This window comes from Geotrypetes seraphini, chromosome 15 (assembly GCF_902459505.1).
Source record: "Geotrypetes seraphini chromosome 15, aGeoSer1.1, whole genome shotgun sequence".
Classification (NCBI taxonomy): Eukaryota; Metazoa; Chordata; class Amphibia; order Gymnophiona; family Dermophiidae; genus Geotrypetes; species Geotrypetes seraphini.
Window position 1 is genome coordinate 70,256,034 of NC_047098.1, and position 14,387 is coordinate 70,270,420.

Below are 14,387 nucleotides of genomic sequence, written 5' to 3' on the forward strand. Positions count from 1 at the left end.
AATAGTTTGGTGTCCGCAAATTTTATTATCTCACACTTCGTCCCTGTTTCTAGATCATTTATGAATATATTAAATAGCAGCGGCCCGAGCACCAAGCCCTGCGGGACACCACTCGTGACCCTCCGAGTAGTGGCCCTTTACACCTACCCTCTGTTTCCTGCCCGCCAACCAGTTTCTGTCATCATGTTTCTATGTATATGCATATTTTATAAAATATACGTGTACACACATTGGGGTAAATTAAGTAATGGTGCTAAAATTTAGGTGCAGGAATGATGTGTGCTGAACACAAATGCTATAATAGCAGCTCCACACAGAACTACTGTACTCCAAGGACAAGCAGGTGGGTAACGTCATCCACAGAACCCAGTATGGAATCATACTAAGTTGTCCAGTTCTCTAATGGATGGGGGGATGAGATTCCAGAGTTTGGGCATGAAGCGCGAGTAGGCATGCTTGCAGGTTGATTCTGTTTTGAGGGCGCATTCAGGGGGTAAGGACAGCCGTTTTTCATTCTGGGATCTTAATAGTTGGCTTGGGTTATAGATTGGTAGCTTGGGAGTCATATAACCTGGTATCAGTTTCTTGAAGGTTTTGAATGCCAGGACAAGGGCTTTGAAGATGTAACACTTCTTAATAGGTAGCCAGTGAACCGATGCTAGCACTGAAGTAACGTGGTTGAGGATGTCCTCAAACAGATAGACAGGTTAAAATGCGGCAAATCGCCGGGCCCAGACGGGATCCACCCAAGGGTTCTGAAGGAACTAAGACAAGAAATAGCGGGCACAATCCAGCATGTTTGCAACCTATCCTTGAAAACTGGAGAGGTACCAGAGGACTGGAAATTGGCGAATGTCACACCTATCTTCAAGAAGGGATCGAGGGGTGACCCCGGGAACTACAGGCCGGTGAGCCTGACTTCAATTATAGGGAAGATGGTGGAAGCTATGATCAAGGACGGTATTTGCGAGCACATCGAGAGAAATGGCCTACTGGGAACAAGCCAGCATGGATTCTGTAAGGGAAGGTCATGCTTAACGAACCTTCTGTACTTCTTTGAGGGAATAAGCAGTCGGGTGGACAATGGGGAACCTATAGACATCATTTACCTCGATTTTCAAAAAGCTTTTGACAAGGTGCCACATGAAAGGCTGCTTAGGAAGCTGTGGAACCACGGGGTGGGAGGGGATGTGCACAGATGGATCGAGCACTGGTTGTCGGGTAGACTGCAGAGGGTCGGAGAAAAGGGACAATACTCTGACTGGCGGGGAGTCACGAGCGGTGTGCCACAGGGATCGGTGCTGGGGCCGTTACTCTTCAACATATTTATCAATGACCTGGAAAAGGAGGCAAAGTGCGAGGTTATAAAATTTGCAGACGATACCAAACTGTGCGGCAGAGTTAGGTCCAGGGAGGAGTGTGAGGACCTGCAAAGGGACCTGGACAAGCTGAAAGACTGGGTAAACAAATGGCAAATGCGCTTTAACGTGGAAAAATGCAAGGTCATGCATATAGGGAAAAAGAACCCGCTGTTCAACTACAAATTGGGGGGGGGGCATTGTTGGGAGACAGCAGTCTTGAGAGAGACTTGGGTGTGCTGGTGGATGCATCACTGAAGCCATCTGCACAGTGCGCAGCAGCCTCAAAAAAAGCCAACAGGATGCTGGGCATCATAAAGAGGGGCATAACGACCAGGACGCGGGAAGTCATCATGCCATTGTATCGAGCGATGGTGCGTCCACATCTGGAATACTGCGTTCAATATTGGTCGCCGTACCTCAAGAAGGACATGGCAGTACTTGAGAGAGTCCAAAGGAGAGCAACGAAACTGGTAAGAGGGCTGGAATACTGCCAATACGCCGAGAGGTTGGATAGGCTGGGGCTCTTCTCTCTGGAAAAAAGGAGGCTCAGGGGAGATATGATAGAGACCTTCAAGATCATGAGGGGCATAGAGAGGGTGGATAGGGACAGATTCTTCAGGCTGAAGGGGACAACAGGTACGAGGGGGCATTCGGAGAAACTGAAGGGAGATAGGTTCAAAACAAATGCAAGGAAGTTTTTTTTCACACAAAGGGTCGTGGACACTTGGAATGCGCTACCTGAGGAAGTGATCAGGCAGAGTACGGTACAAGGATCGAGCAAAGAAATGAATGGTGACATATATCATTGCAGATCTTTGAGCAAAAAGAAAGTTTAACTGGCAAATCAATGAGCCTTTTCATTACCCCTGAAGAAGCCCATAAGTGCGAAACGGATGGGGCCTCCGTTGGGTTATTTAAGATAAGTGCTAATCATTTTCTAAATACAAGCAAAATGGTTATTATGGTATTAGACTTACAGTTGCTGGTCACCTGAATGCTCATTTGTTAAGAAGAAAAATAGAAAAACTCAAATAGAAAATTGATACTTATTATATTGATAAAATAAAAAATATTTTAAAGATTAAAATTAATTAAAATTAGAAAAATATATAAAAATTCAAGGGTTTTTGACCTATGATGATACCTAACCCCAAAATAGTTGTGACTTCATTGAACACAATATAGGGGTATTTTGAGGTCTTTTTTCCCTTGATTAAAATTACATTATATACACTATTAGTGTTCCATCAACTTTGTTGCGATAAGTGACAAGAAAACATCGTTCAACAAATGGAAGAAGGATCAATCAAAGGACAACCTAAAGGAGCATAAAAAACACCAGAAAGAGTGCCACCTAGTGGTTAGGAAAGCAAAAAGAGAATATGAAGAGAAATTAGCGGGGGAAGCAACAAACTTCAAATCGTTCTTCAGATACGTTAAGGGGAAGCAACCAGCAAGGGAGGAAGTGGGACCCTTGGACGATGGAGACAGAAAGGGGGTGGTAAAAGAGGAAAAAGAGATGGCTGACAAGTTAAATGAGTTCTTCACGTCAGTCTTCACGAGGGAGGACACAACCAACATTCCGGAGCCAGAAGAGATCGTAAATGGAGATCAGGAAGATAAGCTGGCCCAACTAGAGGTAAGCCAAGAGGATGTCCTCAGGCAGATAGACGGGCTAAAGAGCGACAAATCACCAGGTCCAGACGGCTTTCACCCAAGAGTACTCAAGGAACTGAGGAACGAAATAGCAGAGCCACTTCGACAAATATGCAACCTATCCTTAAAAACTGGAGAGATCCCAGAGGACTGGAAAATAACAAATGTCACACCAATCTTCAAGAAGGGTTCGAGGGGCGACCCGGGAAACTACAGGCCGGTGAGCTTGACCTCGGTCCCGGGAAAGATGATGGAAGCGCTGATCAAGGACAGTATCTGTGAACACATCGAAACCAATGGACAGCTTAAATCAAGTCAGCATGGCTTCTGCAAGGGTAGGTCATGCCTCACTATCTTATTACACTTCTTTGAAGGGGTGAACAGACAGGTAGATGAAGGGGTGAACAGACAGGTAGATAAAGGGGAACCCATAGACATCATTTACCTTGACCTCCAAAAGGCCTTCGACAAGGTACCACACAAAAGACTGCTTAAGAAACTATGGAACCACGGGGTACAAGGGGAGGTACACCGATGGATCAAAAACTGGCTGGCAGGCAGAAAACAGAAGGTTGGAGTGAAGGGTCACTATTCAGATTGGAAATGGGTCACGAGCGGGGTGCCGCAGGGGTCGGTGTTGGGACCGCTCCTTTTCAATATATTTATAAATGACCTGGAGGCGGGAACAAAATGCGAGATCATTAAATTTGCAGACGACACCAAACTATACAGCAGGGTTGAAACAACGGAAGACTGCGAAAATCTCCAAAAGGATCTGACGACACTGGAAGAGTGGGCCAAAAAGTGGCAAATGAGCTTTAACATAGGGAAGTGTAAGGTCATGCATGTAGGAAAAAAGAACCCGATGTTCAGCTACAAAATGGGGGATCACTGTTGGGGGTAAGTAACCTTGAAAGAGACCTGGGAGTAATGGTTGACACAACACTGAAGGCATCGGCACAATGCGCCACAGCCTCAAGGAAAGCAAACAAAATGCTTGGAATCATTAAGAAGCATCACGGCCAGGACGAAGGAAGTCATCCTGCCACTTTATCGCGCAATGGTGCGCCCGCATCTGGAGTACTGTGTCCAGTATTGGTCACCGCACCTCAAGAAAGACATGGTAGTACTCGAGGGAGTCCAGAGAAGAGCAACTAAACTGATAAAGGGTATGGAAAACCTCTCATATACTGACAGGCTAAAAAGGCTGGGGCTATTCTCCCTTGAGAAGCGGAGACTTAGAGGAGATATGATAGAAACCTTCAAGATCCTGAAGGGCATAGAAAAAGTGGACAGGGACAGATTTTTCAGATTATGGGGAAGCACAAGTACAAGGGGGCACTCGGAGAAATTGAAAGGGGACAGGTTTAGAACAAACGCTAGGAAGTACTTTTTCACCCAGAGGGTGGTGGATATGTGGAACGCACTTCCAGAAGCTGTGATAGGCCAGAACAAGTTACATGGCTTCAAAGAAGGTTTGGATAGGTTCCTAGAGAACAAGGGAATTGAGGGGTACAGATAAGGATTAAGGATAGGGATAGGAGTAGAGATAGGTTATAAAAATAGTCAAGGACCACTGCTCAGGCAATGGGCCTGATGGGCCACTGCAGGAGCGGGCCGCTGGGCGCGATGGACCTCTGGTCTGACTCAGCGGAGGCAGTTTCTTATGTTCTTAAACCTGAGCAGGCATTCAATGCCGATGAAACTGCTCTCTTTTGGAAGAAAATGCCACAGAGGACTTTCATTAGCAAAGAGGATAACTGAGCACCAGGTTTCAAGGCTGCAAGAGATAGATTAACCATGCAGCTTTGTGCAAATGCGGTAGGCCATATGATGAAACCAACACTGATTTATAAAGCCACAAACCCCCGAGCCTTGAAGGGAAAAGATAAGTTCCAGCTGCCTGTTTACTGGATGAGCAACAAGAAGGCTTGGACAACCAGAGCTGTGTTTCTAGAGTGACTTCATCATTGTTTTGTGCCTGAAGTAAGAAAATACCTGGTCAATGAAGGAATGGAATTCAAGGTTTTGTTGGTATTGGACAATGCCCCTGGACACCCAGACCCACATGAGTTCCACATTGAGGGTGTTGAGATCGTCTACATGCCCTCCAACACATCTCTCATCCAGCCTCTCGACCAGGGGGGTAATGACATTCAAGCATACTACACACGGTATTCATGGGAGAGGATTGCCCATGTGATGGATGAAGGCCCCAACGTGAAGAGCATCATGAAAAAGTGGAAGGACTTCACTATTGCCTATGCCATCAATATTATTGAAAGAGTGGTGAAAGCTGTCAAGCCAGAGACAGTGAACTTGTGCTGGAAGAATCTTTGGCCTGAATGTGTAAAAAGGGAACCCACTGTCATCACCATAGAGCCAGTACAAGAAATTATGGAAGACTTGGCAAAGCAGGTGGGTGGGGGAGGCTTTGAAGATATGGATATGGAGGATATTCAAGACTTAATAGACACCAGATCCAACAAATTAACAATAGATTACCTAATGTTTCCTTTACATCTTTCTCTTGTTCTCAGTATCAAAATGCCCAGATTATACAAAGAAAATAGAATTTTAATGGATACATGGAAAACCTTAAGATTTGTTAGTAACTTAACAGCTATCCCTATCAATAAATCAACTAATCAGTCCATATGGCTAAACGCCAAGATTCAAATTGGCAGTTTCAAGATCGTCTGGAAACATTGGATAATTGCAGGAATTAGAAATTTAAATGATGTCATATCTAATGGTAAATTGCTGGATTTTACACAATTGCAACACAAATTTGGGATTCATAAATCACAATGTTTTCGCTGGTTGCAATTGAAGCAGGCCATTCAGGCTGGGTTCCCTGAATGGAAAAATCTTAATACTCAGTCCAGTTTGAAATTCTTATGTTTTCAGGAGGACTTTCTGGGTCACCAGGCCGCACAGTGGTATAAATCTATTAGTGATTTGGTCAAAAAAAAACTAAAAATGGTCTGAGGGATATTTGGAGCATTGAGATTAAGCATCAGATTTCAGCATCTCAATGGCCACAAATTTGGTCTTGGAGAATGAGATGTACAATGTCAGCATCTATGAGACAAAGTTGTTTTTTTTTTTGTTACATAGAGCTTTTTGGACCCCAGTTAGATTACAAAAGTTAAATAGTTCCTTGTCCAATAAATGCTGGCATTGTAAATTGGAGATAGGGACTTTGGACCATCTTTTATTCTTCTGTCCCCCATATCTTAGCCTTTTGGAACTCAATCTGGGATCAAATAAATTGTTTATTGGAAAACCATGTAGCGTTATCTTATGATACTGTGATATTTGGAATGTGTATGAGAAAAAAGAGTCAGATATTATCGAGTAATAATAAACTTTTAATGATCATGACTGGAGTTGCCATCCAACATATTACTAATAACTGGAAAGATCATACTAGGTTAAACTTTAATTTTTGGTGGAATTCATTATGCCACATATATAGAATGGAAAGATCAATAGCGATACAAAATGGAAATTATAATAATTTTATTAAAATTTGGGAGCCATTAACGTCTTTTTGTCATGATTAAATGCCATTTTTCTATTAGTCATACAACAAATAGTAATGGGAGGGGGGAGGGATACAAATATAGGTTTCTTATTATGAATGTAAAGATTTGAGGGAGGGTGGGGAGAGGGTTACATTTGTATGTTTAGATTATAATGATAAGATATGCAAGTGCTCTGATTAATTGTGTTTATTATGATACGTTGTACACTTGATGAAAGTTTTAAAAATGAATAAAGAATTAAAAAAAAAAAAAAAAGATTACCTAATTGACCTGACTGCTCCCGAAGGAGAGGCAATACCAGATGAAGAGGAGGAAGGATAGAAGAAGTGCTAGAAGACAAGTTTACATTGGACAATATTACAGACGGCCTACGCAGGTTCAGTGGTGTGATGAACTTTTTCTATGACATCGACCCATTCATGGTACATGCATTGAAGGTTAAGGAGTTAGCAGAAGCAGCAATGTCTACATACACGAATATATATAAAGAAATGAAGAAGCAGAAGAGCCAGTTAGAAATCACAATGTATTTCCAAAAGATATCAAGAGTCACTGCCACTCCATCCACTGCCTTTCCATCCACCTCTTCCACCCATGAGGAGGCATCCCCTTCGTCTCTTTGTCTTCCTTCTACTGAAGACCCACTTCCACTGCCTGAGGAGGCCCCTGGTGCTCACTTATCCTCTTCGTCTCCTCCTCATGCAATACTTGTAAAGGACGATGAGGATGAAGACACTGCCTGAGTATTTTTTTTTATTATTGTATACAGTACAGGTATTCCAGTATTAAACTTTTTTTTTACCTTGTTGTGATAATATTATTATTACTGTACACTACTGTATTGTTATGCAATAAATATTGTTATGCAATAAATAACTGTGTTTTCCCCCAAAATCGCGAATATGACCATTGTTTGTTATTCACGATTTCAATAATAATAACAGTGGCTGTTACAAAAAACTGCAAATATCATATAAAAAGTTATTTGCGGTTTTTACGTATTCGTGGTTATGTTCCACCCCTAACCACTGCGAATACAGAGGGAGGAGTGTACTGCCTGTCATCAACTCCAGGGACTTCTCTCTACCTTGTCTTGCCTCTGTAGGAACAGAAAGTACATCAGAAAGGCAAGATAGGATAGAGAGAAGGCCACGGTGTCAGCTGCAGGCAGTGTGTGATTCACTGTTGGCGGGTGGGGCGTGGATGGACTGATTGAGAGAATATATAATTCTGGACTGAGGCAGGAGCACTCTGAGAGTGGGTGAGATGCCATACCACAGAAGATGGAAGAGTGCCATCCCCTAAAAAATGCTACCCCAGTCCTCCGCCTCAGTTGACCTGATAGGGCCATCCCTGGGTATGGCTGAGATAGAGCGTAAGTACTATGACTGTAGAACGGATATAGGTAAGATAGAGAGCACTATGACTAGTAAAGGAATGGGTATGGGAGAAGTAGAGTGCTACAACTGTAATAAGATTATGTATGTAGTTGATTATGTCTGTTTTATTCTAGTCCACTTAGGCATTAAGCGGAGAAGAAATTTTTAAAATAAAAAATATAAATAAATAAGAGGATAGATGTAGATTAGGTATTTTGCCAGGTACTTGTGATTTGGGTTGTCCAATGTTGGAAACAGGATACTGGGCTTGATGGATCTTTACTCTGTTCCAGTATGGCAACTTTTATGTTCTAGGTAGAGCCCAGGGGCTTTGGCTGTAGTAAGAGGATAAGTATGAATGAGGAAGACTGCTATGGCTGTAATAAGGGGATACAATATGTGTCAGATTGATAAAATGTTTTACCAATTGTCTTATTGCTGTAATGCTGTGTATAGAAATTGTCTCACTACTATATAAATCTAATCTAACCTGTCAGGTTTCCTGCTAACTTAGCAACTAACCACCACCAGGTATAGAAATGAAGACTATGCATACCTTGTCGCTAACCTTGATTATGTAATCTGTTCTGGGCTCTTTTAGAAGGACGGACTAGAAAATCAAATAAATAAATAAATAAGGTATGGGCCAGGTAAAGCACTATGATGCAGTAATGAAATATATTTGCTCTAAAGGTCAGTATAACAGTAACATATGCACATAAGTAAATAGGAAAAATACTGCAGTTTGTGAGATTTATAATAAATCAATAAGCCAGACACTGTAAGCTAGTCCTTAAGATACCTCCAGCCAGGATATCCACAGTGAATCTGCATGAGATAAATTTGCAACATGCACCTCTGTCTCTCACATATCCTGGGAACTGAGTTGAGAATTCCTTCTCTAAGGGAAACTTGCACAAAGTGATAGTTGCAGCCTTAAACAGACTGAACAAGCAATGTTTTTTTGGCTCTTTTTGGCATCATTTGTAATGTTTCTGTGGGTTGATTTGTAGGCGGCTTGGAATCATGTCCAGAAATGCAGAAACAACATGAGACCAAATCGTGGGTTTGTGAAGCAGCTGTCTGACTGGGAGATGCAAATTCACAGGGTAGCCGTCACAGATATATCTGACCCAAATTACTGATGTCCTTGGAACATCTCAGCAAATACCCAATAGTACAGATAGCAAAAAATGATCTTTGTTATGTGCTTTGTAAGAACTCAGTTTTTATTAGACACTGTAGTATATTACTTGGCATTTCACCATGAATTGCTGAGAGAAAAAGAAAGAAGCCCTGTGAAAGAACACTTTTTCTGGATTTCCCTTTCCTTCCAGTGGCCTGAGATGGATATCTTTGACTTTCAATTCTGATAGCTTCTGCTTTTGTCATATGTTTATTAAAGTGCTCTTCATTTCTTTTTCATCATAATAAACATTTCCATAGAAATGGGTTTCAGTGTTTCATTTGTAACATGTCATAGAAGAGGCTGGGTTGGATTTAATGTTGATTCACAGAAAACCATGGCTGGGTATACTGTAGGTATACCAAGCTATGATCTATTCAGGAAGAATACTTATCATTCCCTCTTTAATTCTCCCACCTGAGCACTGTGTATTGACTGAACTCTGAGGACTTTCTTAGAGATCACACTCCACAGGTGACCCTTGAGGGGCGGAATGCTGGCCTAGTGCCTAACCCTTAGTAAACCTGGTTCTAAGAGAGAGGTTGTAGAGGATCAGCATTAAAGATAGTTTTCAGAGCAACCTATTAACTATTGTCTGCCTCTGAGGGAAGATCTGCTCTGCTAAGGAGAAGAAGCATTCATTGGAATAGCTTGCCTGCTGACATTCACACTTGGAAAAAGTAAACTTGGGTTTCAGGTTATTTCATTGGAGTTCTCTTTTTTTACCTCAGTAAAATCAGTTTGGCAATAGTGTAGCCTTTAGAGTCTCTGTTAGGGATTCATACAAAAAAGTTTTAGTCTAGATAAGTATTTTAGGTTGAATTTCAGGGCATAAGATCATATTAGGGCACAGATAACTGTTGAGGAAAGTCTCTGATATTAATTCCCTTCCACCCACCCCAAGGCGGTGATTTTGATTTATAGGTTCTTCTGCCAATCAGGAACAGGGCATTGCTTTGGTAAGATTTTTCTGCTCTTTCTTTTTTCATCCAGGTGTAGGTACTTCTGCAACCACAGTATGGCTAGGAAACATTGTGTCACCAAAGCTGCTGCTCAGGTTACAGCTTCTGTCTCTGTGCAGACAGAAAATGTTACCCAGGAAGAGGGAGTGGTTCCATGTGCAAGCTGTCTTCAGCTTCAATCCCTCATGAAGGAAGTAAAGGAACTGGCAAGGCAGAAGCATCCATGAGAATGGAGAGGTACATAGATGAAATGATTCATGAGGCATCAAAGATTTCCAGCAGTGGGGAAGAAGAGACTGTGCTGAGGGAAGACAGCTGCACTCAAATTATGGAAACCTGCAAGATTGGTACTATGACTCCACCCGTCCTTGAACAGAAGAATCAGTATACTGCCCTGGAAATTGAGGAGATGAAAGCATCCCAGGGAGAGGAAGGACCAAAAGCTTGAAATCCCAAAATATTACTGGATCTGTGACCACTAGGAGGCGTAAGGTAGTGGTAGTTGGTGATTCCCTTCTGAGGGGTACAGAAGCATCCATCTGCAGACTAGACATAATGTCCTGGGAGGTATGCTGTCTGCCTAATGCCAAAATCCAAGATGTTACAAAGAGCTTGCTGAGAATCAACAAGCTTGATGACTGTTATCCAATGCTACTCATCCAAGTTGGCACTAATAATACTGCCAGGTACCCCTGCGAATATATCAAAATTGACTTCCTGGTAATGGGAGAGAAGGTGAAGCAGTCAGGTGTGCAAGTGGTATTCTCGTCCATCCTCCCTGTTGAGGGTAAAGGCTAGAGCAGAGAAGCTCACATCCTGGAGCTCACATCCTGGAGCCTTCAGTAAGGCTTTTGATAGTGTCCCACACCGTAGATTATTGAACAAGATGAGCTCGTTGGGACTAGAAGAAACATTAACTGCATGGGTTAAAGACTGGCTCAGTGGCAGACTTCAAAGGGTGGTGGTAAAAGGTACTCCCTCCGAAACATTGGAGGTGTTCAATGGAGTACCGCAGGGCTCGGTCCTGGGTCAAATCCTATTTAATATCTTCATACGAGATCTGCCTCAGGGACTTCAGGGTAAAATTGCATTATTTGCCAATGACGCTAAATTATGCAATGTAGTGGGCGGAGGTACCGTACCCAACACTATGACACAGGACCTACTTTTACTGGAGCAATGGTCTACTATTTGGCAGCTGAGCTTTAATGGCAAGAAGTGTAAAGTTATGCACCTTGGTAGTGGAAACCCTTGCAGAACCTACAGTCTGAACGGTGAGACCTTAACTAGAACTGTTATAGAACGGGACCTGGGAGTAATCATTAGTGAAGATATGAAGGCTGCCAATCAAGTGGAGAAAGCTTCATCCAAGGCTAGACAAATGCTGGGTTGCATCCGGAGAAGTTTCGTCAGCCGAAAGCCCGAAGTGGTAATGCCGCTTTGCAGGTCCATGGTGAGACCACATCTGGAATACTGTATTCAATTTTGGAGGCCACATTATCAAAAGGATGTGCTGAGAATGGAGTCGGTTCAGAGATTGGCCACTAGGATGGTCTCATGACTCAAGGATCTCCCATGTGAAGAACGTCTAGGTAAGTTGCAGCTATACTCTCTCGAGGAACGTAGAGAGAGGGGAGACATGATAGAGACGTTCAAAGATGTTACTGGCCATATGGAGGTGGAAGAAGACATCTTTTTCCTTACAGGACTTACGGCGACAAGAGGGCAACCGCTAAAAATCAGGGGTGGGAGATTTCATGGTGACATTAGGAAGTATTTCTTCACCGAAAGGGTGGTTAATCGTTGGAATGATCTTCCACTTCAGGTAGTAGAGGCCAACAACGTGCTCGATTTTAAGAATAAATGGGATAAACATGTGGGTTCACTTCGAGGAAGTGCTTAGGGGGGTGGGTTATTCGAGTGGGCAGACTTGTTGGGCTGATGGCCCTTTTCTGCCATCATATTCTATGTTTCTATGAATGCGTGGCTATGCAGGTAGTGTCGTCGAGAATGTTTTGGCTTCCTGGACCATGGGATGATTTTTCCAGGATTGCTGAGCAGGGATGGTATGTATCTATCAAAAAAGGGAAAAAGTGTCTTCAGCAGCAGACTGGCTAATCTACTGAAGAGGATTTTAAACTAAAAGCAATGGGGCTGGGTGATCAAAGTCCCAGGTGAGTATAAGCCCTCAGGTAAGTAAATCACTGATACCTCTACACCAATGTATCACAAACTGTGTGCCACGGCACACTACTGTGCCTTCTGAGATTTTAAGTGTGCCACGGCTCCGGCACCTGTGTCAGGTGACTTCTACCGGGACTGACTTTTGGACGAGTGTCTTCCAGGACTCCTGCCTTCGACTCATGCCTTCCTACCTCCTGCTTTCCAGGACTCCTGCCTTCTGTCGAGTGTCTTTCAGGACTCCTGCCTCCTGCCTTCAACTTCTCTCCACATCCCCGGACCAGCAGCAACAGCTCTGTGTGGTTCTTTTTTTTTTTTTTAATTTTATTAAAGTTTACAGTTTCATGATCACCAAAATCATTCATATTAAACAGTTACAAATAAAACAAGCATCAAAACGAAATACAAGACAAATAGAAATTTTCCCCTTTTGTACTGTTAGTTCACAATATAAAGGAGAGAGCTTTAAAATAAATTGGAATATTCATAGTTATATCATTATTAGGAAAACAGACAAGTGAACCTGAATATCACCTAGTCCATCCTCATATTACGAGCCTTCTACTTGTAGGTTAACAGAGTTACTAGCAGTGATCACATCTTTACCAGAAATAAATCTTGACAATTGTGAAGACTCAAAAAATACATATCTAGTTTCCTGAAAATTAACTAAACATTTACAAGGAAATCTAAGCACAAATGTTGCCCCCAATTTTAGAACCTGAGGTCACAAAATAGAAAATTGTTTCCTCTTTTTTGGATTCACTCTAGATACATCTGGGTACATTCTAATCTTGTAATTCATAAACTCTTTATCTTTAAATTAAAAAATATCTTCAACAACTAATCTGTGTCAGATTCTAAAGCTATTTGAACAAAAAGTGTAGCTACTGAAATCTGGTTAAGCTCTGGGTGGTTTTAACTTCGGCACACAGCTGCCATTAGCAGTAGTTTAGCCGCAGTTTCATCAGGCAGCCTCGGGCCCTTTGCTAGGCTGGCCCAATTCGGGCCTAGCAAAGGCCCCGAGGCTGCCTGATGAAACTGCGGCTAAACTACTTCTAGCGGTAGCTGTGTGCTGAAGTTAAAACCACACAGTGAGCAGCCACTAACCTAGATAGAGGAGAGGTATGCTGAACAGGGAAGAAAGGAAGGGAGAAGGGATACTGCTGGACAGGGGAGGAGGGAAGGGAGAAGGGGTACTGCTGGATAGGGGGAGGAGGGAGGGAGAAAGGGTACTGCTGGACAGGGGGAGGAGGGAAAGGGTACTGCTGAACAGGAGGGATGTAAAAGGAAGTGGAGAAGAGGTGTTGCTGGACCTGGAAGAAAGGGAGGGAAAGGAAAGGTGCTACACACTTGAGGGGAGGGTGAGATGGTGTATAGAGAGAGAACATGTTGGGTTGGGGGGTGGGAAGGAGGGATGCCACTCGAGGGAAGAGGCAAGATCAGAGAGAGAAAGCATGTAGGAGGAAGAAAGTGTTGGACTCATGGAGAGGGCGAGATGGATGGGGAGGACAGAAAGGAGGGAATAAGAAATGTTACACTCTGGGGAAGGGGGAGAGGGCAGAGACTGAAAAGATGGACTCATGGAGGGAGAGAGAGAGAGATGTTGATTGGGGGAGGGAAGGAGGACCAGAGGAGAAGCATGCAGGAGGAAGAGAGAAAAAAATGTTGGACTGGTGGAAAGGAGGGATAAATGTTGGGCTGGGAGGGGGGAAGGGAGATGGTCTGCAGGGGGCAGAAAGGAGGAATGGAAAGAGAAATGTTACACTGGGGGGGGGGAGATATGACTAAAGGAAGAGAGAGATACCAGACCAGGGAATAGAAGGGAAGGAGGGGAGTCTGGTAGTGCTATAGAAATAATATTAATAGTAGTAAAGAGAGATGCCAGACTGGGAAGGGGGGAAAGAAGGAGAGAGATGTCAGACCATGGAAATAGGAAGGGAAGGAGAGAGAGATAGGAAGGGAAGACATGGAAAAGTAGATTTTGAGAAGAAAGCAGAAAAATGGAAATATTGAATGTTAAATAAATTACATTACATTACAGATTTCTATTCCGCTATTACCTTTCGGTTCAAAGCGGATTACAGTAAGAGTTGTGGAGGGAAGGGTTA

At 43.0% G+C, this 14,387-nt stretch overlaps 1 protein-coding gene across 1 annotated transcript in view; it reads left to right on the top strand.

Moving 5' to 3' along the window:
* The window catches only part of STYXL1 (serine/threonine/tyrosine interacting like 1), a 66,428-nt gene extending 57,041 nt beyond the window's left edge, over positions 1-9,387 (top strand). The window contains exon 9 of the mRNA XM_033921357.1: positions 8,961-9,387. Coding sequence (XP_033777248.1) covers positions 8,961-9,092 — 132 coding nt within the window. The 3' untranslated portion in view covers positions 9,093-9,387. The remainder of the gene's footprint in view (positions 1-8,960) is intronic.
* The last annotated feature ends 5,000 nt before the right edge of the window (positions 9,388-14,387 follow it).